The sequence below is a fragment of the Pholcus phalangioides genome, unplaced genomic scaffold (assembly GCF_987345545.1).
Source record: "Pholcus phalangioides strain wild (caught in Gottingen) unplaced genomic scaffold, Ppha-v1.0 ptg000020l_1, whole genome shotgun sequence".
Lineage (NCBI taxonomy): Eukaryota > Metazoa > Arthropoda > Arachnida > Araneae > Pholcidae > Pholcus > Pholcus phalangioides.
The window spans coordinates 8332408-8357438 of record NW_028301613.1 but is presented as its reverse complement, the minus strand read 5'-3'; the positions used below and the strand labels follow the sequence as shown (position 1 = coordinate 8357438).

At 45.3% G+C, this 25031-nt stretch overlaps 1 protein-coding gene across 1 annotated transcript in view; it reads left to right on the top strand.

Moving 5' to 3' along the window:
- LOC149070928 (dual oxidase-like) overlaps positions 1-25031 on the top strand; it is an 89385-nt gene that overhangs the window by 39634 nt on the left and 24720 nt on the right. The window contains exons 2-15 of the mRNA XM_089248506.1: positions 9961-10074; positions 10186-10347; positions 11344-11531; positions 13941-14145; positions 15335-15562; positions 15674-15770; positions 19748-19826; positions 19923-20019; positions 20099-20271; positions 21327-21505; positions 21676-21794; positions 22259-22396; positions 22487-22591; positions 24812-25017. Of these exons, the coding sequence (XP_089104632.1) occupies positions 9961-10074; positions 10186-10347; positions 11344-11531; positions 13941-14145; positions 15335-15562; positions 15674-15770; positions 19748-19826; positions 19923-20019; positions 20099-20271; positions 21327-21505; positions 21676-21794; positions 22259-22396; positions 22487-22591; positions 24812-25017 (2090 nt within the window). The remainder of the gene's footprint in view (positions 1-9960; positions 10075-10185; positions 10348-11343; positions 11532-13940; positions 14146-15334; positions 15563-15673; positions 15771-19747; positions 19827-19922; positions 20020-20098; positions 20272-21326; positions 21506-21675; positions 21795-22258; positions 22397-22486; positions 22592-24811; positions 25018-25031) is intronic.

The window sequence follows — 25031 nt, the reverse complement described above, 5'->3', positions numbered from 1 at the left end:
GAAGTGATGCTCGTGGTTCACAAATGCTCACAAGTACTGAGCAAAATTACGACTTTATCGCTTCAAAAAGTGTAAATTAACTAGATTTCGCTAAAAAGTAGTAAATATTCAAATTTTAGCATTTATTCGTCACAATTGGCAAATTTTGCATTTACCGCATTTACTTCTTAAATTTCGCATTTATCGCGTGTGTCCATTATTTACGTGTCCATGCATGCGACCGAAGGTGTCACAACTGCGGAAATTCATTAGATCATATCAAGCCGATAGCGCCATCTGGGCCCGATAACTGCATGGGCAAAGAGGGCATAAATTAAAACAGAAAAGTAATTACCAACTAACCAAATATCATCGACTTTTGTCGGGAGTCCTCCATTCGAGGTAAAGTCGGGCCTTGAGCGTTTTTGGCTTCCAATACTGTTTACGGAAATTTCGCTTACCCTAACCGTTTGAGTGACGAAGTGAATGGATGAGTGACCAAATGAATGCGTGAGTGACCGTATGAGTTACCAAGTGAGTGACGATATTGTCACTCACACACTCTTATCATCACTCATTTGGTCACTCATACGTCCATTCCCTTGACCAGTGATACTGTCACTCGATCATTCATACAATCACTCGCACACTCACACAGTCACTTGTACTTACTTGTGTGGTCACTCATTGGGTCACCCATACTATCATTCATCTACTTATATAATCACTCACAATTTATATGGTCACTCACCCACTTATATGGCCACTCATCCAATTACTTGATCGCTCGCGCAATCACTCAATCAAACAAACTCACTTGCTCACTCATACGGTAAGAGAAGGCGTAATGTCAGAGATGAAATTTCTGGGGCCGAAATTTCAGAGACGCAACGTCGGGGGCGGCATGTCGGAGGTGAAAAGTGAGGAGCAAAATATCGTGGGCTAAATGTCGTGGGGGGAGACTCCAAAACTTCAAGGACGGAACTTTGGGGAGCGGAATGTGGACGGTAAATGTCGGGGGGAGGTCTGAGGCGAAACGTTGGGAGCGGAATGTCGCGGGTGAGAAGTCGGAGGTGAAACGTCGGGGCAAAATGTCGTTGGCGAAATTTCCGGATCCCTTCCGATACTGCCCAATAATCTATTGATTTCGCTCAATTACGAACAGCCAGGCCGGGCGAATTCGAGTGCGAGCCTAATTACCATTAGTAGGTCGTCCTCATTATCCGAGGATTTCCAACTCGGTAATTAAATCGGGACAAGTAGGGCGTATAGAAAACAAAAACGGCCGCCGCCACGACACTCTGATTGCAGATTTTTCTCGGAAACGACGTCGTGGGTTCGGTCGCGGTTTCCTCGAGAACCATCTAAGGTAGAGAAACGAGCCCGGCGTCAACCGGAAACGTGTAAAATAAGCTTTCATTAGACATGCAACATGTACAGTGTCATACCAAAAGTATTTTCGCAAAAACCGGAAAATTAAAACCGAACCCGAATAAGATTCCGATCGTTATCGTGGGGGAATTTCGCCAATGCTCGGGCACTGGTACCACTTTTTGACCGTCAATCGTCGGATTTCGGGGTGATTAATAGTTAATTAGATGTTGAAGGGATTAACTGGCGTTTTTAAAAATCAATTTCCCTTTATCCGTATTTGGTTATTTGGCCCAGTTTTTGTTTGGTGCGAAGGGTTACAAGGTCATACCCATGATGGCGCATAATCTAGTCTCTCTCTCTCTTGGCTTTTTCTTTATTATTATTCTTTTTTTTTTCGAGTTCGTAAAACGTTTTTACGTCGAAGGCCGTTCCGCGGTATTTGGAAATGTTCGGAAGCATCAGCGCATGCATTTTGGCATTGAAATAAAAAAACGCTTTCTTTGCGTTTTTTTTTTTCCTGTAAAAACTAACAGTTTAAAAAAAAAACTAGTAAAAATTTCGGCCGTAAGAGGGCCGTAAAAAAAGGCATTTTGTGGCTCTCTTTTCGAATCTTCGTCTCAGGGTTTTTATGCAAATTTTTGTTCGTGATTTTTGGCCTAAATAGTTGTTAATTGCGTATTGCTTGCATCATTCTGAGAGTTTCTCGAATTTACTTATGCCGCCTCCTCCGATAGTGGAAACAAAGATTTACTTACTCTCTAGTGTTTATCAGTATTTTCCTATTTCAGGAAACACTTGGACCTACAGTTCTGTTGTTGTTGTTGTTGTGTTTTTTTTTCTCCGAGGGACACTTGAACGTAGTTTTGTATCTCAAGGGGGGCGCGGTAGCCCGGTCGATAAGATGCTCGCCTAAAGTACCAAAGGATGTTTAGAGGTGTCGCGAGTTCGATACCCAGTTCGTCCTTGTCAGAAAACTTTCCTGACGTAGGGGTACAACAAAAAACGGTGACTTGACCGCAGCAAAAATTGCTACCGCAAGGAGTCCCCCATCGAGGGGTTAGCGCACCAACCCCTCGACGAGTGTAAAAAAACAAGCCTGCCGTTCGGAATCGGCAATAAATTGTAGGTCCCGGTCTAATTAGCCCTCGTGTGCAGAAAATGACCGTGGTGCGACAAAAATGATCAAAAATGATCAAATATCTCAAGGGACACTACAACCCACAGGCTCTTTTTTTATTTCAATGGGCATTTGCACGTGTAGTTCTTTTATTTTTTAATCTCAAGGGACACTTGAACATTCAGTTTCGAATCTCAAGGGACACTTGAACGGAGTTTCGAATCTCAAGGGACACTTGAACGGAGTTTCGAATCTCAAGGGACACTTGAACATTCAGTTTTGAATCTCAAGGGACACTTGAACATTCAGTTTTGAATCTCAAGGTTCACTAGAACCCACAAGTTCTTTTTTTATTTCAATGGGCACTTGCGCGTATAGTTCTTTTTTCTAATCTCAAGGGACACTTGAACCTACAGTTTTTCTCATATCAAGGGATACTTGAGAACCTGCAGTTTCTTCAATCTCACGGGACGATTGAATGTTTCGTTTTCTATCTCAAGAAAAACTTGAGCCTGGTTTTTATTTAACTTCATGAGACACTTGAAGAAACATTTTTTCTTATCTCAAGGGACAGGGACACTTTCTTTAGCCTACGGTGTTTGTATCTCAATTGACACTCGAATATACAGTTTTTCATCTCACAGGACACTTGAAGGAAGCTTGAACCTATCGTTTTTGACGTGCAAACGTCTTTAAAATCGATGCAGAAGAGGCAATCGCGCCCAAATGAGCGACAGTTTTTGTCGAAGAAATGTCAAACTTAAATAACTCCATAAAAATGGATATAGCGCTGCCATCTTGGTCTCGTTTTAAAGAGGAAAAACCAAAGTTTGTGTCAGTATCATTTTTATATTTGCAGCAGCCTGACTTCAGCAATTGTGCTTGCGCAAAATGAACCAACGATTTTCATTTTCGGATTCGAAACGTGTCTATAAATGGGATCATATCTCAGGAACCACTTATCCAATTCCAGTAAACCAAGTAATGTTTTGAAGAGGAATACATATGCTTATATATTACTCATTCTGGGTCATAGCATATGTATTCCTCATTTACACAGCATGGAGTTATAGCACACAGTTCATTAAATTTGTATCTTAAATACTTGAAAAGATACAACGCTCTAAATTAGAAAAAAGTGCGAACACTTCCGGATTTTTTCAAAATCCCGCGATATATGAGTGCAAAGTACAACCAAAATAAAAAAAAAAAAATCGTCCACAAATTTTTCTTGGAACAAAATCACAAAAAGAATGAGGGCCGGAACACAAAACGTACGCGTAGTACTTCCCTACATAATTAACGCAAGCGCCGTCAGGCAACTCTTGCGGCATCGGACGGGACTGAATCAAGTATGGCTGCGAATTTCGTTGCTGATGAAATGAATAGTTCAACGGAGGTCGACCCAGACCCATTGGACCTACTTGGCATTCCCAATACGACAGCGGGGAACCGAAATTACACTTCCAGCAGGCTCGACAACGACAATTACTTTAAAAACAGTTGGAGAACGTTTGTTCTCAAAAAAGAAACCGAGCCCGACGGCAACCACTGGAAAAGAGTCAATTTGAAAACTGGAGAACATTCGCTCAAGTTTAACAAGAAATTGAAGCAAACGAAAAACAATGAAAAGAGAGTAAAAATTGGGGAAGGCCACTCACAAATTTCACAACAGACCGGGCCCCAAGAAAGTTTGAAAATTGGAGAACGGTCGCGGAAGAGAAACTAAAAATTGGAGAACGGACGCTTAAATTTAACAAGAAACCGAGCCCCATGGAAACTAATGGAATGGAGACTAAAAATTGCAGAAAGGTTGCTCAAATTTAGCAAGAAACCGAGCCCCACGGAAACCAATGCAAAGGAGAAGGTCGCTCAAATATCACAAGTAACCGAGCCCCAAAGAAACCAATGCAAAGGAAAAGGTCGATCAAATATCAAAAGAAACCGAACCCCACGGAAACCAATGCAAAGGAGACAAAATTGGAGAAAGGTTGCTCAAATTTCACAAGAAACACGAAAACCAATGGAAAATGGGGGGACTTAAAAATTGGGGAACGGACGCTTATATTTAACAAGAAACCGAGCCCCATGGGAAGCAGATTTAAAAATTACAAAACGTTCCCTCAAATTTCACCGAGTCCAACGAAATGCAGCCCATATAAAAATCAGGAAGCAATAAAGCCTTTTTCTTCGGCAACTCTCGTTCTACGCCGTCATGGCATCTTGGGCCTCCATTCTCTGAACGGCCACTTTCATTACCGGCATGCACAAACGGCCACTTTCGTGGGCCGGTGAAAAAAACTCCGCATTCGCTCGTACTCTTTCAGGAATGATGGGCTCGCTCTCCAACTTCATGTCAGACTTTATTAGCGCGTCTAACAACGGACACTGTCGTAACACCTTGAAATCGCTTAGCGCCATTTCGTGTGCTCTTGCACTCCTTTTCCAAGACATTCCACCCTATTACTACAGTAGTATCAAAGTTACCCATTCTTATTCTCTGTCCACCAGTCTCCCCTCCTTAGGAGCCAACTTCAGATCGATATTCGCACTTTTGTTCACATGATCCAGCATTTTATAAGTACAGAAAATTTAATTTCGACACGACTGACGTTTTCACGAAAGTAGCCCCCGGCACTGCCGTCCTTTTTTTATCTCAACAAACACTTGAGCCTGGATTTTTTTTTTTTTTTTGCATCTCACGACACTCGAACCTACAGTTTTTTACGGCACGCTTGAACCTACAGCTGAATTTTCACGGCACACTTTAAGTTAACCTACTACTTTACCGCACACCAACTCCGGTCATATATCGACATACGGCAATTTCCAATCAGAGGAGTTGGGTGGGAAATGAAGGCTCCATCCACATCGGTGGTCGCCCCAGGATCGGTAGGTAAAGTTAACCTACTTCACTTCATCACCAAACATACTCCCGCTCGGTCTCCATGGGAGATATAAGCCGGGTTCCCCAAGGGGTGCTGAGTATGCTGGAAGAACCGGGCAATGTTCAAGCCCGGAGAGCGTTCCAAGCAAGGTATAGCCACAAACACCATCACCGGAGAGCCACTCCTCCCCTCGCAACGACTTTTCCGCATTTATCGGACTTCAAGAAAATCGCTAAACCCATCATCACCGGATGGGGGGGGGGGGTGTGTGAAAATCACAGTAAAGTGAACCTACTTGTCGCGACCCAAACTTGGGTCGCAGGAACTTCAAAATGAGTCGCGTAAACCCACTCACAGCCTAGTATTCTTGATGTTCTCTATGCGGCACGACCCAGAATTGATTCGTAGGGACATCCGAGATAGGTCGTAAAAACCTACTTACAGCCGAGTATTCTTCAGCTATGGGGCATAGGCGGAGATAGACTTGGAAGTCTGGGGGGATGATGGAAGTCCGATGATAATGTCAATTCATATATGCATATATACATTAGATCAGTGAAGTTCACCTTTGACACTGGGGGGGGGGGGGCAATGCTCCCCCCCCGTATCTCCACCCATGCTATGGGGCATGGCCCAAAATTGCTTCACGGGGGACATCATCCGAAATGGGTCGTGAAAACCCACTTTATAGCCGAGTATTTTTCAGCTATGAGCCAACGCCATCTATAGCTGTGCTTTAGAAGGTGTTGTATGAGCACGACCCAAAATTGCTTCGTAGGGGCATCCGAGATGGGTCGTGAAAACCCTTTTTTTACAGCCGAGTATTCTTGAGCTATGGGGCACGACCCAAAATTGATTTGCGGGGGGGGGGGGGGTCATAAAAATCTACTCATGGCAAGGGATTCGTGAGCAATGGGACACGACCCAAACTTGGATGGCAGGGGGAGGGGCTTCCGAGGTGTACAAATCCATTTGTAGACGGCGATTCTTAAGCTATGGTACACGACCCGAACTTTTTTCGAAGGGCATAAGAGATGGGTCGTGCAAATCCATTTACAGCCAGTGTTCCTGAGGTACGGGTCACAAACTTGATTCGCAGGAGTTTCCTAGATGAGCCATGCATATCAGTCCTGTTACAAATGTATTGTCGCGGCACTGGCTTCACTAATTTCCGAAACACAAACAGTCCCGTGGGTCGCGAAGCTGATCATGTTGTTGCTTTTGGGTCGCGGCTGAAAAAGGTTAAGAACCCCTGCTTTTAAGTGGACAACACGGAAAGTTCGAGGCGTCCCTTCTTATTGACAGAAGAAAGGGATAAAAAAAAAAACCCTCGACGCCAATCACTTTGCAATGTATTGCAAACCTAACACCAAGGTCTTACCCGTCAAAAAAAAAGGGGGGTCCATAACCTCGACGCTATATCATGTGAAATAGCGGTGGGGGGAGAATCGTTTGAGCTCAAGGTGGACTGGCCAATGGCTGGCCAGTTAAAAACTTTGTTACCATTTTCTTGCTTCTTTTTGTTCAACAATCATATCCATCACCAGACGTTTGTTGAATCCTTGACCGGCAAATAATAATCCGCCATTTTGTTAGACGTTTATAAAGAATCAGAGCATACACACGCACACATACTATATTATATATAGTAATACAAAGAAAAAGCAATATACATATTTATTTATAATATATTTATAATATATCGCACGAGCGACCCGTTAATGGCGAGGAAAGGGTTGACCAGCTATGTGTGAAAAAATAAATAAAATGGCGGCCAAAAAGAGAAGAACAAGAAGAAAAATTATTTATTTCTACGAGTTTTGCAACTTTTTTTTTTTCTTTTCTCGCGTAATTTTGCAAAAATTATTATCTTTTATTGTTATCGCGAGATGTTGTGTTATCGGGTCAGGGGTGTCCGTCCGGCGGCAGGGATTATATTGGACATAAATCATGGCTATTGGGAACAATCTCTGTGTGTGTGTGGGGGCATAATCACCTGTGACCCTGGGTTGCTGGTCGGAAATATTATCAAGAATCGATATGTGGGGAGAAATTGGGGTTTTACTTCCTGGACGCCATTTTGTTTTATGTGTATGCATGTATGTGTATCATTTTGAGATTGATTCGATGGCTGTATCGCGAACGTGGCAGGGACTGGTCAGCTGAGGCAAGACCAGTCACTTCCACGATTGGTTCTCGTGTGAAACGTCACCAGATACAGAATGTCCTCAATAAGAGAATCGACTGTCTTTAGTCAAGTGTCCCCAGAGTATACAATCGACAGCAGTCACGATGTCAAACATTCCCAGTATAGAATTCAGTGCCTTTGGTCATCGTGTCAAGCGCGCTCAGTATTCACACGTATCAGTAATTCACAAGCCATCTGTCTTTTTGTCATCGATTCAAATGTTCCCAGTATTAAATCGAAGTATTTATCATCGTGTTAAGTGACTCCGGTATTCAATTGAATGTCTTTAGTCATGGGATCAAGTGTCCCCAGTATACAATCGACAGCAGTCACCATGTAAAGCATTCCCCTAGCATTTAATTCAGTATCTTTAGTAATCGTGTCAAGTGTCCCCCAGTATTCAAGCAAGTGTATAGTCATTGGGTCAATTATACTCAGTATTCGATCGTCTAGTCATCAAATGAAGAAGTGTCTTTAGTATTCAATCAAGTGGCTTCGGCATTCAATCAATTGTCTTCAGTGTTCAATCAATTGTCTTCAGTGTTCAATCAATTGTCTTCAGTGTTCAATCAATTGTCTTCAGTGTTCAATCAATTGTCTTCACTGTTCAATCAATTGTCTTCAGTGTTCAATCAATTGTCTTCACTGTTCAATCAATTGTCTTCAGTGTTCAATCAAGTGTGTCATGGGATCAATTGTTTTAAGTATTGAATCTAGTGTCGGGTCATCGAATCAATCAAGTGTTTTCAGTATGGAGATCAATTGCCCCCAGTATTGAATCGAATGTCTAGACATCGAATCAAGTGTCTTCAGCATTCAATCAAGTCATGGAGTCAATTGACTCCAGTATTAAATCAAGTGTCGTCATCGGGTTGAGTATCTTCAGTATTCAATGAAGTTAATTCCGTAGAGAGTAATGTGTACTAGGTGCAGGTACGGTTAGATAGTAGTTATTCAGTGTAGTGGTAGTACTCAATCGAAAGTGTTTGGCCATAGAAACGATAGATTGTCTCCATGATTCAATCGAGTGTCTTTAGTTATCGGGTCGAGTGTCCCCAATGTTCAATCGAGTGTTGCCGATTCAGTTTGCCGCTGTGTCGAGAGATCCCAGTTTCAAACGATTGTCCAGTCCAGTGTTTCTCAACCCTTTTCAGCCCATGCCCACCTCCCTCTTATTCAGGGGCTCCTTACCTTCATCCAACCAAGATCAAGGCCCTTCTACTTATCGATGGGATCCAGAAGATTGGTGATCACCCCCCCCCCCCAAGAGCCAAATAAGATCGATGTGTAGAATATGGGACGATCATCCGAACCTACAATAGACACTACCGATACATTACCCTTGGTCTGCACCTACCCTGAACCTCCTCGTGGAGATTTTATTTGCATGACCGTCACAACATCGTGGGTCCCAAGTCATGGCGCCTGCAAGGGTGGGGCTGATATAGCTCCGGCCCAGTGGGGGTCCCCGGAACAAGTCTCATTATCATTTTTTTACACTATAAATTCACTATAGAGGAGGCCCATTAAAGATTTCAGCCTAGTGGCCTGGATCCAAGATATGGGGACCCATACTTAGCTGGAGAAGTAACAGCTTATACATTTACAACATTTGATCATAGTATCATATCGCAACGTGTAGCCCCCCCCCCCCCCCATGAATATGAGGTGCCGAGTCACATGCCTACGTGGTCCCATGAGTTAAAACGGTCCTTCCTATGGACAGTTTCGCTGAATTCTGAAAGTGGTCACATTTTTTTTCCACCATATATTCCTACCTGAAAGCTTTATTTCTTCATGGCTCTCTGTCTTCCCCTTTCAACACTTGTCGTGGCTCCCTCCTTCATCTGATTTTCACCCGTGTTCCCCCTTCCCCAGAATATCTGAGGACCACAAGGGGAGCCACCTGCCCTTAGGTTCAGAGCCACTGGTCTAGTCATCAGATCTAGTATCTTCAGCATTCAATCGTCGAGTGTCTAGTAATCGCGGGAGGGAAGAGGGAGTGCCCCATTGTTTACGGCAGGCATATTCAACCCGTTGCTCGCGATCACCACGGTGCTCCCTGAGGTACACTCAGTGCTCGATACACGTGCCCTATTTCGCGCTCGCGAGCACTTGATCAACCGTTCCAATTAAACCCACCTTATACAAATTGCATTCAAGGTATTGAAGTCATCCTGATTTCATGCATTCATATGTCAAACTTGCCGTAAGGGGTGCTCTTTCTTTTATGATGGGTACAGGCAGTGCTCGCCGGCAGTCTAGGTGAGTTGGGGGAGGGGGGGGGGGTCGAGTTTCTTTACTATTTAATAGAGCGTAAAAAAATGCATTTTTTCTGTCTTGGAGATGAATCCATTCGTTGCGATTTTGCATTGATTTTGCAATTTGGAGGAGTAAAATGTATGGTTTGTCAGTTTCAGCGGCGGACGAGGACGAAGACGACGACGACGACAGGATGCTGGTCACCGAGAAGCAGAGATACGATGGCTGGTACAACAACCTCGCCCATCCGGATTGGGGATCGATCGGTGAGCAATTTATTACCTCTCGGTCGCTGTCGGGTGGTGACGGCCGGCAGCCATTTTATATAAATGGGTGTTTCTTCGAAAATGAAAGAGTGTTTTTTCCTTGATTTGCAGACAGCCAACTGACGAGGAAAGCGCCGCCATCGTACGCGGACGGCGTGTACCAGATGGCTGGTATGAACCGGCCGTCCGCGAGGTCTCTTAGTCAAGCTCTCATGAGAGGGACCGACGGCCAATCTTCCGTCCGCAACCTGACGGCTCTCTTCGTTTTCTTCGGTGAGTATCCGTCCCCCAATTAAGCATTTGCCATGATTCGAGAAGAATTTCACCGCCACGCAAATTCGCCTCTGGGAAAAAATCCACCGACAACAGTTCGTCACCAGTAAGTGAGTGATCGAGTGATTAAGCAAATGAGTGAATATGAATGAGCGAGTGACCGTATGTGTGATCGAGTGAGTGACCGTATTAGTGAACCATTAAATGGTTGAGTGACCGTATTAGTGAACCATTAAATGGTTGAGTGACCGTATTAGTGAACCATTAAATGGTTGAGTGACCGTATTAGTGAACCATTAAATGGTTGAGTGACCGTATTAGTGAACCATTAAATGGTTGAGTGACCGTATTAGTGAACCATTAAATGGTTGAGTGACCGTATTAGTGAACCATTAAATGGTTGAGTGACCGTATTAGTGAACCATTAAATGGTTGAATGACCGTGTGAGTGATCGAGAGGTTATCGTGTGAGTGCGCGATCATATGAGTGAGTTATCGAGTGAGCGAGTGACCGTATGAGTGAGTGACCGACCATATAAGGGAGTTACCGAGTGAGTGAGTTATTGAGTGAGTCACTTACTCGTTCATTTGCTTACCTGCTCACTCACTTGCTCATTGACCCACTCACTTGCTCATTCATCCACTCACTTGTTCATTCATTCGCTCACTTGCTGTGTCACTAACTCCCTCACCTGCTAGTCACTGATTCCTTCACTTGCTGAGCCACTAACTCCCTCACTTGCTCTGTCTCACTAACTCCTTCATTTGTTGTGGCACTTAACTCCCTCAGTTACACGTTTGATTACCTGCTTTCATTCACTAACTCCTCACTCACTTGCTCACCCACTCACTCATTATGTCACTTTTCCGATTAATTGTTTGACCGCGAATTTTCCCAGCGGTAAATTTTCCTTTCGGTGATTGCGTGGCAATGAATTGTTGGCGATGAATTTTCCGCCGCCGTGAATCTCACATTGGGAATTTTCGTCGAAACAGGACAGGTCGCCACGTCCGAGATCCTGATGGCCAGCGAATCCGGTTGCCCCATAGAGGTCCAAAAGATCCCCGTCCAGGCCTGCGACGACGCGTTCGACAAGGACTGCCAGGGCCAGACCTTCATGCCGTTCTCCAGGGCGTTGTACGACCCGAAGACCGGACAATCGCCGAATAGTCCAAGGGAACAAGTAAGTGTGTTGCTTCTCGATTTGTCTCCTTTCGTAATAGGACCAGAGGTGTATTTACGGGAGGGGGGGTCTTAGCAGGTTATTCAGGGTCCTAGGGTGGAAAAGGGGCGGCTAATTCGAGGTTTGAGTGGTCAAGGATATTATAGTAGAATGGGCGAAGGGTGGCAAAATTTCTATAGCCCACAGGCAGTAAAACAATAAATCCGCCTTTGCCTAGAAAGCGAGAGACTAGCGCCCGAATGGCGGGGTGAGACTATTTGAGCCTCCCCCCCCCCCCAAAAAAAAAATTGTGAGGGGACTGAGCTACCCCCTCCTAATAATAAACGAATATATACAGAATATATACACTTTATATATGTGGAGGGAGAGTGGTCCTTTCCGCGCCTATACAAGTGAGTGACCAAATGAATGACGGAAAAACTTTGCAAGCACATGAGTAAACCTAAAGGGCAAGGAAGATGGTCAGTGAGAGACCTAAAGAGTGACATTAAGAGTTTGTAATAATGCGAGTAACCAAAATAGTATGTGCAAGCATAGAAGTGATCTAGAATGTAGGGGACTAGGTCGGTGAGAGAATAAAAGAGTGACCTACAGCGTGTGCAAGCATATAAATGGTCAAAAGAGTGACCTAGAGAGCGTACACGCGTGAGAGTGACCTAAGAACGAAATATCAGGCCAGTGAGTGGCTAAAACAGTAAGCAAGAAAGTGCTGGAGCATGGGAGTGACTAAAAATGTGACCTAGAGAGCGAGGTATCAGGTCAGTCAGTGACCATAAGAGCAATCGAGAAAGTGTGTGAGGCCGGGAGTGTAGAGGCATATTGACAGTGGGGTGGGGGGGGGGTTGGTGTCTAAGCAAGGAATAGCCAGCGCCATCTTTAACTAGATGTGCTTTAGAAGGTGTTGGAATAGCCCAGGGAGGTAAATTTTAGGAATGAGTGGCCATGAAAATTAGCCTAGAATGTCAAATTTTCTTGGAATTTTCTCGAATTTGGCCACGCTGAATTCATCGATACAACGGTTGTCTCTGTCGTGTTTAGGCCATTGGCGGTGAAACCATAAATCCACTCCTGGATGGGAGGCACGTGTAATGGCCGATCATAAACCAGATGGCCGATTCTATGATGTTCTGGACCATGACCGCGTCGACCTTGGATGGTCGCTTTCGCCACCGATGGCCATAATTTGCCTTTTTTCTTTTCCCATTCATGAACGACGACGACGCATCCATCCGGAAGAAACGGCCATCGCCGGTGATTGGCGATGAAATGATAATTGCGATCACTTCGAGGGTTATTTGCCGAGATTACCCTAATTATTGTAGGTGGAGCGCCGATTAATGTCCGCAGTATTAGTGCCGAGACCTTGGCACAGTGAACGCACAACTCTTCGTTATTACTACGGTCATTATTTTGTCTCCCTCCCTCCCCATTCGCTCCACTTTATTATGGATAATTGTCCAGATCATCCGGACGGGACAGTTGTTGTTTCGCAACGTCTTCAATGTTCGATCATGATTCATCGATACAGAGGTTGTCTCTCGAAGGATGCGTTGTGCAGGTGAATGATCGCAAGGGTGAGCTCGTAGACACAAAGGAGCTGCGTATAAATAGTCACTGTCATTGGGCAATTGATGCACGGGACGGGACATATAGGCAAATGATGGAAAGGAGCCGGAGGAAAATTGATAGAAGGGACATATGGTCGAAGGTAGCCACACGTAAAGGATGGAAGAAAAGTGCGGTGTAAATGATGGAGGTGCCGCAGGTAGTTCATGTAAGGGAGACGTAAGTGCCGCGGGTAGTTCATGGAAGGGAGCCGCAAGTAATTTATGGAGGGGGTATAGAGTAGAAGGATGTAAAGGGCGGAAGAGAGGTGCAATGTAAATGATGGGAGGGAGCCGGAGGTGCCACAGGTAGTTCATGGAAGGGTCGCAAGTAATTTATGGATTGGACATGAATAAATAGTAAAAGACCGCCGCAGGTAATTGATAGAAGGGACGTATGAAGCTGATGGAAGAGACCCGTAGGTGCCGCAGGTAGTTCATGGAAGGGAGCCGTACGTGCCACGGGTAGTTCATGGAAGGGAGCCACCGGTAATTTATGGAAGGGATGTATGTAAATGATGTGTGGAAGGGACCCTTAGGTGATTGGTAGAAGAAGCATAGGTAAAAATTGGAGGGGGAGCCACGTATGGAAAGAACACCAGCAAATGAGGGAAAGGAACTGGGTAAAAATTGGAGGGGGAGCCACTGGTAAAACTACCACCCTGGCAAAGGAGTCACAGGTAAATGATGGCTATGGAGATGGAGCCATGGGATGAATGATTGCTAGAGTGAGGGGCCGTGTGGTCACCAAATATTTGAAAACTACTGCAATAATGGTCACGGATTCCTATTTCGATCGTTTCAGCTGAACCAGATGACCAGCTGGATCGACGGCAGCTTCGTGTACAGCACCAGCGAGGCTTGGGTCAACATCATGAGAACGTTCGAGAACGGGACGTTTCGTACAGATTCGGGCGGATTATTTCCTCCGAAGAACCACGAGAGGGCGCCACTCATCAATTATCCGCCCGCTCGTCACCTCGGCATGCTGACACCGGAGAGGATGTACCGTAAGTGTTTATAAAAATTACGGCCAATGTTCCGAAGTCTGTCATAAGTTCTCGAACTGGCCGGCAAAAGCCCGAAGTGGTATTCTACCTCGAATTTTAGCCAAAACACGCGTATCAATTTCACGAACTGACCAGACTTCGGAAATTGGCCATATTTTAATTTTCAATCGAGCCTCATGAGAATGCCAAATGGAGAAAACAAAGACAATAGACTCATTGACATACAGATATATCTGATTCACCTCTGGGATCAATTAACATGATCACTACAGACACTTGATTAAATACTGATGACACTAGAGACCATGACCAGACACCCGATTCAACCACGGGAAAGCGGGTTGCTTTACCCGATCACTGGAGACACTCGGTTCAATACCGAGGACACTTGACTCAGTGATACGGATGCAATCGATTTAACCTGGGGGGACACCTGATACAATTACCAGACACATTCGATCCAATAGCCTACTGAATACATTAGACAAGATAACTAGAGACACTACAGCGCATTCCTCTGAACATTCCTTTCTGGAATTTCTAACAAATTGCGGAGCATGCGCATGATATGGTTAACTTGATCCTGCGAATAAAAACACGCGATTTAATAATGAGACTTACTGATTAGAGACACTTGTTTCAATACCGGAGACACTTGGTCAGATGACTGAGGATACTTGATTGAATACTGCGGACACTTGACAATATAAGAGAAACACTCGATTCAATGACGAGAGGCACTTGACAAGACATCTAGAGACACTGGATTTAATACTGGGATTTAATACTATTTAATACATCTTGCCAGACACTTGGCAAGATGATTGGGGACATTTAGTTGAATGCTGTGGAAACTTAGCAATGCAACAGAGGAAATTCGATTTAATGACGGAAAGTTGCCAAGACGACTAGGGACATTAGACAATGACGGGGCACTTAACAAGACAACTGAGGACACACGTTTGTTTCAATACCGGGGACACTTGGCAAAATAACTAGGGATAGTTGGTTGAATGCCATGGACTGGGGAAACTCGATTTAATGACAAAACACTTGGAAAGACGACGTACAAGTACCACGTATGTCATGAATGAGGACCTTATACCGACGTCGTACCACCAACGACATCGTGGTTCGATCCAACGAAGTGACCGATTTCAGTGATTTGATATTTTGTTTTTTGTATCAGTTTTGGGAGATCCGAGGACGAACCAGAATCCGGCGATCCTTTCGTTCGGGATCCTGTTCCACAGGTGGCACAACGTCGTGGCTCGCAGGATCCACGGCCAGCACCCGGATTGGTCGGACGAGGACATCTTCCAGAGGGCCAGGCGGTGGGTGACGGCCAGTATCCAGAACATCATCCTGTACGAGTACTTGCCGACGTTGTTGATGGAGGACGTCGCACCGTATCAAGGTTCGACATTTTTCAATGTACTCAAATGTTGGCGTGCACTGTATAATCATCACTCGTTGTCCTTGTCTTCTTTTTGTCCTTGACATTTGGTCCTTTCTATTTCACGAGCAGGTTACCAACCAGACTTGCATCCGGGTGTTTGCCACGTCTTCCAGTCGGCGGCATTTCGATTCGGCCACACTCTCATCCCTCCGGGGCTCTACAAACGGTAAGTAACAATATGCACTACATGCAAATAGTTATCCGGAAATAATATCCGTAATAATATCTTACGGATAGATTATCCGTATTAAGATTTTTCCGCCTGCGAGTTATGAAACTTCTTACCACCCTTTCCTCATTCTAGTCTAATTTTCATGACCACTCATTTCTAAAATTTGCCGCTATAGCCCGCTTGGTGCCCTCATTTTTCCCTCTTGAAATGGTTTATCTTTAAATCACTCTTTTTTTTGTTTGCTCACATGCTTTCACACTCTCTACGCAGGGCCATCTTAAGAGCATCATAGGCCCCCCCCCGGGCCAATCGAGTTTTCTGAGCCCCCGTCCCCCTCCATCTGATTAGAAATACGTGCCTACCAATTCACATGCTTAATCCCGAAAATCTAAACCAGATCTCACTATCCAGAGGCCCAGTCTGCACTCGAGTTTGCTGTCTTAACACCCATGCGTTAAGACGGCACTGTCTCTGCGCCACTCTTTTGGCCACTCCCATCAGTGCCGCCTTAACGCATGAATTCACCCGTGTACGGCATGGAGGCCCCTCCCCTCTTATGATGGCAATGAGATCTGATTGAAAATTTTGACAGTAAACATGCGAATTGGTAGGTGGGTATTTCTATGCAGCTTTGTGGGGGGGGGGGGGGGTCTCAGGAAAAATTATTTCGCCAGGTTCTTCATGATTCTCTTAAGCCGGGTTTTCCTAGGAGCAGGTTTCCTGTGCCGCGCGCAACGTGATTCGCCCAGCGCGACACGCCGTCCACTCACCAGTAAGAAAAGCAGCATGACTGTTTTCCTACAGAGCGCAATACGCCTCACGACAGCGCTTTACGTCTGGCGTGATTGGCCGATTGCTTCTGGAGGAGTCAAATGCGTCGTGCGCCGCGCGTTTTTCCGATATTCTCTTCACTCTTGTGTGTTTTCTTTCCCTTCCCTTCAAACCGGAGCATGCAGACGACAGAGTAGCTGATGCCAAATCCATATACTTTATATAGCCGACCTGATATGATGCGCCACGCTAGGAAAACACAAACGCGTAGCGTAATTATGTAACATGATTCTGTCGGCGCGAAATAGTCTAATTCGGTTCACGCTGCGCAACAAACCTATTCCTAGGAAAACCCGGCTTTAAGGCGGTCCTAGTACGGGGGGGGGGGGGTCCAATGTTAGAAAATGGCCGATATATATAATAACGAGGGTTCGGATTTTTACGACCTAAAGATGAAACGTCGCGTTGCTGATTGGTTAAAAAACGTGGAATTCAAGTTTTTGAACCTAATCAGCAATTGAAAACATATGCTTCAGTCATTACTGTTCTATAGCTTCCCCCCCCCCGAATGGCCAGCAATACCGCCTTAACGCGTGGGCCCACTCGGTTACTACCCAGGAACCTCAAGTGCAAAGGGGCTCCCCGTTTTACAAGTCACTCCCATGCTTTGACAATTTCTAGGTCACTCTCTTGGTCACTCCAATACTCGTACACTTTGTAGATCGCCCTCTCTCTCTCTCTCTGCTGTGTCACTCACATGCTCACACACTCTTTTGGTTACTCACTGACCTGATCCCTCTCTATGTCACTTTGTTCGTCGTTCGCATACTTGCACGTTCTCTAGATCACTCTTTTCGTCCCATGACCGCTGGGTCAACCTTTTGTTCACTATCATGCTTACAGGCCCGTAGCCAGAAATTTCGTTCGTGGGGGGGGGGGGGCAAACCAAAATGATAGTACAATAGATGTGGCCATGTTTTTCCCTTTTTTCGGTCATTTTGTCACATTTCGGGGAGGGGGGGGGGCAGCATTTGATACTTGATCGATGACTAAGCACACTCGATTCAGAAGTAGGGACACTTGTCCTGATGACTACAGCCCCTCGCTGCTCAGGACACTAGACCCCCCACCATGACAAAAGACACTCGATTGAAATACAAGGACACTTGGTCAGATTATTATACACTTGATTGAATACTGGGGCGACACTTGGCCAGATGACCGAACACTTGATTGAACATTGGGTACGTTTGACCTAATGACTAAAGATATTCGATTGAACTTTGGAGACAGTCAACACTTGTGTTCGGGGATACTTGGCCAAACTTTAAGGTTTAAAATTTGCAAAAAGTTGCACTTTGAAAATTCTCTCCATCCCTTCATCTAGATGTTACCAAATTTTCAGAACTTTCTCATTTCTGTAAGCAGTCTCAGAACGCGCCAACTTTGATCATGGCTACCCTTATGTTACTGCCAAAGCCCGAAATTGACCAATTCGTGATGCGACCAGTTCGCGAAGTGGCCGGTGATCCCTGGCCAATCTGAAAAGTCACTTATTAAAAATGTGGCAGGAGGACTGGGACGAACCTGAACACCCAGGCAGACTGATTCACGATATCCTACCTCGAGTCGGATGGAGGGCTGTGGGATGGTCCCGAGAGAAAGCCATTTTCTTTACTGGTCATGGACCATTCCCCAGCTACCTCGAGAGATTCAAAATATCTAACAACAACAAATGTATGTGTGGAGAAGTCGGCACACCACTCCACTATGCCACCAGCTGCCCTTACACAAAAGTCTTCCACCTGATCAAACCAAGGCAGGAGCTGGTGAAGGAGTGGTTTAGGAGGATGAGCCGGCTCGAAAAAGAATCACGAACTCTTGAGAATCTCGTGCGCTATCTCGAAAAAGAGGGCATTGAAAAACTCCACAGGAGGAGAATAGACATAGGCAACCACACAACTAGACCAGATCAGCCTACGAGAAGATCCAGCAGACTAGCAGCACAGGCAGCAACACGGCGCCATTGAACAATAAGTTAGCGACCAAGTCACGGCCCAAGAGACCCCCGGGACAAACTGTGATCAGGGCTATGAATGGTTGTGCATAAAAAAAAAAAAAAAAAAATGAAAAATGTCGGTTTACATAGCGGCGTGAAATCTTTATGTATATAATGTATATATCATGTAAATATTTTTCTTTTGTCTTGCTTTGTAAATATTTTTTCATAAACAATAAAAAACCCGCATTAGCCCCCCCGAAAGGGATTCGGCAGTAAATTGTCCCTAGACGATTTGCCGGGGCTATTGTCGGCGAATTGAATTGAATTGATCCCTGGCCAAAGTCCGATAACGAAAGACATGATTAAGAATCATCGTCAAGGTGGCGTACATTTTCGTGATAATTATATCTACGTTAGTTATGGCCACCCATCAAACCGGTCACGATGCGGCAATCATTTTTTTTCCTCCAAAACTTGGCAGAAAAAACTATATGTTTATATATAATTAATTTTATAGTTTTTCTCTCAAATTTTTCACTTGGAGCTAATCCAATACAGCTGCTATATAGCCACACTATATGGCCACACGTTGGTGATTAAAAAGAATGGATTTGGTTCCTACCGGGTGTCTTACATCAGCACATCGAGCTTTGGCCAGAAATCTTCGGCCACTTCGCGAAATGACCGGCCAAAGTCCGAATCATTTCTGCAATTCGGACTTTGTCCAAAACTCTTGGCCAATTCGCGAAGTGGCTGGCCCCGTAAGGGAATTGGCCGCACTTCGGGCTTTGGCAGTAACATATGTACGTTCTATATGCCACTCGAACCACAAGTACAAAATTCTCTGAAATACTCACCCGCTCCTATTTTCATCCACGAACGTGACACGCGATCATAACATCCTCTGTGACGCTGGAAATTTTTTGTCGCCAAAAATATCGCCAACTAGAGATTTCGGATATACAATTAACTGTAACAAACGAATAAGTGTGCGTGAGAATGACTAAGTCTTATTTTAAGAGTAAGTTTTACCTCTTAAGCGACAAACAAGATAGGCGATGAGAAAAATCTTCTTTTAGAACATTTCAATCGCACTCATCAAAATATTTATTTATCGCCAGTTTCGTCTATAGAAGTTGGATGGCAGCACTACCACGTGCAGGCAATAATTGATATTCTTTCATAATGTTTTTTGCAGGAACGGCCAATGCGAGTTCCGCAAGACTCCGACGGGTTACCCCGCGGTGAGACTCTGCTCTACTTGGTGGGACTCTGTGGTAAGTTGAGTTCGCACACATACTCTTTATAATAATATATCGTGCGAGAACGACGGGGATCGCTTCATGATGACCATTTAACGTTTTATTTCGTAGTCCGTGATGGAAGAGAGTGGCATCGAAGAACTGTTCATGGGGATGGCCTCGCAGATATCCGAACGAGAGGACAACGTGCTCTGCTCTGACGTCAGGGGTGAGTCCGCCATTCTGCTGTTTCATAACTAGATTAGAGCGTTATTGAGTAGATTGTAATCGTATTTACCACTTTACAGACAAGCTGTTCGGGCCCATGGACTTCTCGAGGCGAGACCTGGCCGCCCTCAACGTCATGAGGGGTCGAGACAACGGTCTGCCCGACTACAACACCGTGCGAAAGTACTTCGGCATGCACCAAGTCAAGAACTGGTCGCACATCAATCCGGAGATGTACAAGGCCACCCCCAAGGTATGATTACACTTGCTACACATATCACTGGCGATCGTGTTAAGCATGTGTCCAGTTTTTGGATCGAATGTGTCTGGTAATCGTGTCAAGTGTCCCAGTGTTCATCTGGTTCACGTCTCTAGTGTCCCCGGCATTGATCTCAGTGTCGCTAGAAATTGGTGGTGGGGGGGGGGGTTTCAGTGTCTGAAGTATATAAAATAGTGTCACTTCCCAAGTATAGTAGTATCCAGAGGAGCACCCTACGAGATCACTATAAACGACCAACTTCGGAGGCAACCAAGTTAGGACTGTACTTAAATCACCTTGTGTGACAGAGTGATAATAACTCCGGATACCACAATACTTGGGAAACGACGCTAGGTTAAATACTTGGGAAGCGACACTATTTTATATGCTTCGGACACTGGACACCTCCACGTGTGCTGAGAGACTAGGATGCCTCTCGCACTCGGTGAAGCATCCCAAGTATTAAGTAAACGAGTGTCACTATTTATCAGGGCAAGTGTCCCAAGAACTGAACCTAGTGTCGCTAGTGATCGGATCTAATGTCCCAAGTATTGTCACTATTTGTCAGGGCAAGCAATGGACCGAGTGTCGCTGAAGGAACGTGTCGAGTATTCCAAGAAATGACCTAGTGTCGCTAGTGATTAGATCTAGTGTCCAAGTTATCGCTATTTATTAGGGGGGGCACATGTCCTAAGTATTGAACCACGTGTGCCTAAAGAATCGGGTCAAGTATCCCAAGTACTGATACGAGTGTTGCTACTGATATCTAGTGTCCCCAGTATATGTCCTAACGTTGATAAAAGTATACTCTAGTGTCTTTGACGTTGATTCGAGTGTCGCTAGTGATCGGGGCAAATTTAAAAAGTAATCACTAGGTCAAATGTCCCATTATTAAATGATGTGCGTGTGTGTAACTTATTCACCGATTTGAGTCACCAGCATTGAATGCGTGTCTGATCTCAACAGACAGACACTAGTTGTCTTTGTACGTACGACGCACACGTTCGTTCAGTCACTAAGAGAACCCCGTCTCGTTTTCTGATCTTTAGCTGTTCGACGACATGGCGAACCTGTACAAGAACATGGACGACATCGATCTCTACATCGGCGGCATGCTCGAGACGGACGTTGACGGACGACCCGGTCCGCTGTTCCGCAAGATCATACGGCAGCAGTTCGAACGGATCCGAGACGCCGACAGGTTCTGGTTCGAAAACACGCAGAACAGGTGAGTGCCAATTTTCCCATTCCTCTCGCTGCCGCGCGGGCCCATTTCATTCATTCTTCACATAGTCTGTATATATTATTATCTTGTCCGCGGGGCCCTCGAATAAAGCGGGCCAAGTCTGTATATTATCTGTCTCGGGGCCCTAATTTTTGACAGTTCTTCTCTTTAAGCATTTTCACGCCCGAAGAGATTGATGAAATCAGAAGGATTCGGCTGTGGGACGTCCTCGTTAATGCGACCAACATCCATCCCGGGGACATACAGAAGGACGTCTTCATCTGGAGGCAAGGTGAGTGAGCGTGACGGTCGGTGAGAGTCGATATTGATATACCGCCAAAAAAAAAATGAGAGGGGCGATAGTTTAGTAGTCAATGGAGTCTGTGGTCACAAATGACTTCCATGTTCAGCTCACATTAACGCCAATGTCACCAAAGAAAGAAAAGAAAAAAAAGTCCTGTGAAGATAATGGGAGTATGAGGGGAGGAAAGTAGGGGGAGAGCAGTGGTGACTATAAAAAATGGAATGAAGAAATTTCCTCGAGCGCGCGCGTAGCTCTTCACGCTAATGTTGCCATATTTTGGCGACTTATGAAGTGGGTTAATGCACGTATCTCCTGAATAAATGGGTTGCGACCATGTGTTTTATTGGAAAAATTGTTCGTCTTGACGTGCACTATCGCCTCTCTCATTTTGGCGTTGGAGTTCTGAGACCCCCTAAGACAGCCTTTTAATTTTGCGTTTCTGTTGCTCTCAGGTGATCCCTGTCCACAGCCCAGGCAACTAGTAAGCTCAATCCTGGAGCCGTGCATGACCCTCGGCGGCTACGACTACTTCCACGGGAATGAAGTGACTTACATCTATTCCTGCATATTGCTGGCGTTTATACCGATAGGTGAGTTTCGACGCCAATCGATTAGTGACGGTGATCATTTGACGACTCACGTGAGATTGTATTACTTTTCTATTTTTCTTTTTTTTGCAGTTTGTGCCGCCATTGGATATGGTGTCGTTAAACTGGAGAATGGCCGTCGCCGCAGGATGAAGCAGAAACAGGAACAGAAGACCGAGAAACATTACGAGAAACTGGGTAAGTAGCGAGCCCTCTGGCGGTTGTTGTAAACAAAAACTGTTCTGTCGGCAGCTGCGTCATCGCTAGATACTAAAATCTATTCCCAGGGACAAGTATTCACTCAAGTGTCTCCAGTTTTTGGGTCGAATTTTGTCTGATGGTCGTGTCAAGTATCCCCAAGTCTTGTCTAATCATCGGGTTAGGAGTCCTTAATCATGAACCGATCGTCGTTAGCGAATGGTCGGGTGTCCTCAGTACCGAACCGAGTCTAGCTAGTGATTGGTCCGGTGCCCTTAGTATTGAACCGAGTGCTGCTAGTGGTATTGTCTATTGTCCTCAGTATTAAACCAGGTCTAGTGTTCCAAGTATTGTCGTTGGTGATCGAGGGTATGGTGTCTTCAGTATTGAACTAGTTGTCACTATAATGATCTCTCCTCCAAGAAAGGAAGGGGTGTATTTTCTTCCCCTTTTCAATTGTAGCCAATCGGCTGATAAATTTTTTTTTCAGCCAAATTGGACAAAAATAAACTAAATTATCCCATCATTTAGCGACCTTGGCGATCACGTGTTTTTCACGATATTTTATTTACTCGCCAAGTTTCATCTCGATTTGGCACATTGGCCGTATATCGGCAACCTGGTTGGAGACTTTTATCCTGGGCCTTATATTTCCGCATGAGCAAGCTAGTTAGTTACCCAGGGACCCAAAAATGAAATACATAAAATCAATTCACCACTGACTAACGAACAATATTTGACCCAAGTCACGATGGGGGGGGGGGAAGGGTGTGGTGGCTGGATTCCTGCTTCCCCCCTCCCCGAGTCTACGTCGGTGCCCGATCTGATGACTAGGGTTCATTCAAGTATTACGTCAGCATCGGGGGGGGGGGGGGGAGGGGTTTCGGAATTGCTGACTTTTGATGACAAGGGGGAGGGGGGTTTGAAGGATGTTTACGTCATCAACCACCCCTTTTTGAAGATATGAAATATTCTAAGCTGCTGACGAAATTTCGTTGACGGGGGGGGGGGTCAAAAATGGCTGAAAATCTGTTTACGTAATACTTGAATGGTTCCCTGCAGACATTCACGAGGACATTTGACGAGATGACCAGAGACATTCCTAACAAAATTCACCAGAAACTGGGGCAGGGGGGCCTCCAGGTTGGCTCAGACCACATCACTTCGAAAATCAGAGAAGATTCACGTTTTGCCGCAGAAAACAGGCCACAAAATGGTTGATAAAAAAATTGTTGGCACCCTCATAAACCTCGGATTGGATCCTAGCTGATTAGTGTGCACAGCTCCACCCCCCCCCCCCCCCGTAAAAGCCGTAACTGCATACAGGGACCTCCTAGGTAAGCTTCTAAAGATGTTGAAATTATTCTACCAGGTGGGGTGCATTCACACAAAAGCCCATCCATGCATTTTCTGGGACCCTCAAATGCGTTGGGGGTGTTCGTGATAATGAAAAACTGTACTATGATTTTCAAGATGCATATGAGCTAGGTGGAGCCCCCAGATATCACTTTGTTGAAGAGCCCATGGTGTTATTAGGGTGGCCCTGCGGGGGTCCTCTGCAGCCTACGCTACTGCCCTACCTCCCATTCCAAAATTTTAATGACGTTATTGGCGTTAGTTTTCAATAGGGTGACCAGACTCCCGATTTTAGAGGCCTGTTTCGGTCTCCGAGATGGGGAAGAGGTTGGGTCGGACCATGGGCGGAGATACGGGGGGGGGGGAAGCGTCAAAGGTAAAGCCTACTGATCTAATGTATTTGCATATATATGAATTGACATCATCATCATCATGCCCCCAGCAATCATCGTGCCCCCCAGATATTGAAGTCTATCTCCGTCTATGGGTCGGACCTTCAAAGGTCAAAGTTCTGTTTCGGTCATGGGGATCCCTTTCCACCAAAGATGGGGCTGACAGAACTCTAGCTCAGGGACAACGGACGATTCTCATCGTTTTTTGATCGATGAATTTAGTATAGAGGGACTCCTTGAAAAAATTAGTCTGGGGTGTGCCCCTGCTGCAGAATGTAGGGAGCCCATGGTCCCGGGTCATTCCGAGAGATATTATTATTATAGCATTTTGGTCGTGCATCGGCGATATTTGGTCCAATTTGTTGTCCGACTGGTGATATCTGGTGGGGAAATTGGCGACATTCGTCCACCCCCGTTTCCACTGTATTGAAATATGGTCACCCACATTATATGTGTTTTTATGTATTTGCAGAGGTAAAGGAATGGCTGCACAGCAACCACAAACGCTGCGTCAAGGTCAAGATAGGGCCCGACGACTCGATCTCGACCCTCAACCGCAAGGGAGAGGTACAACGCAGGGTCGAACTTAAGGGACTCAGCACCATCGTCGTCGAGGTCACCGAGGACATCAACAAGAAGCCCATGGTCCTGCTGAAATCGCCGAGGGACCACGATTTGGTAAAAAAAAATGA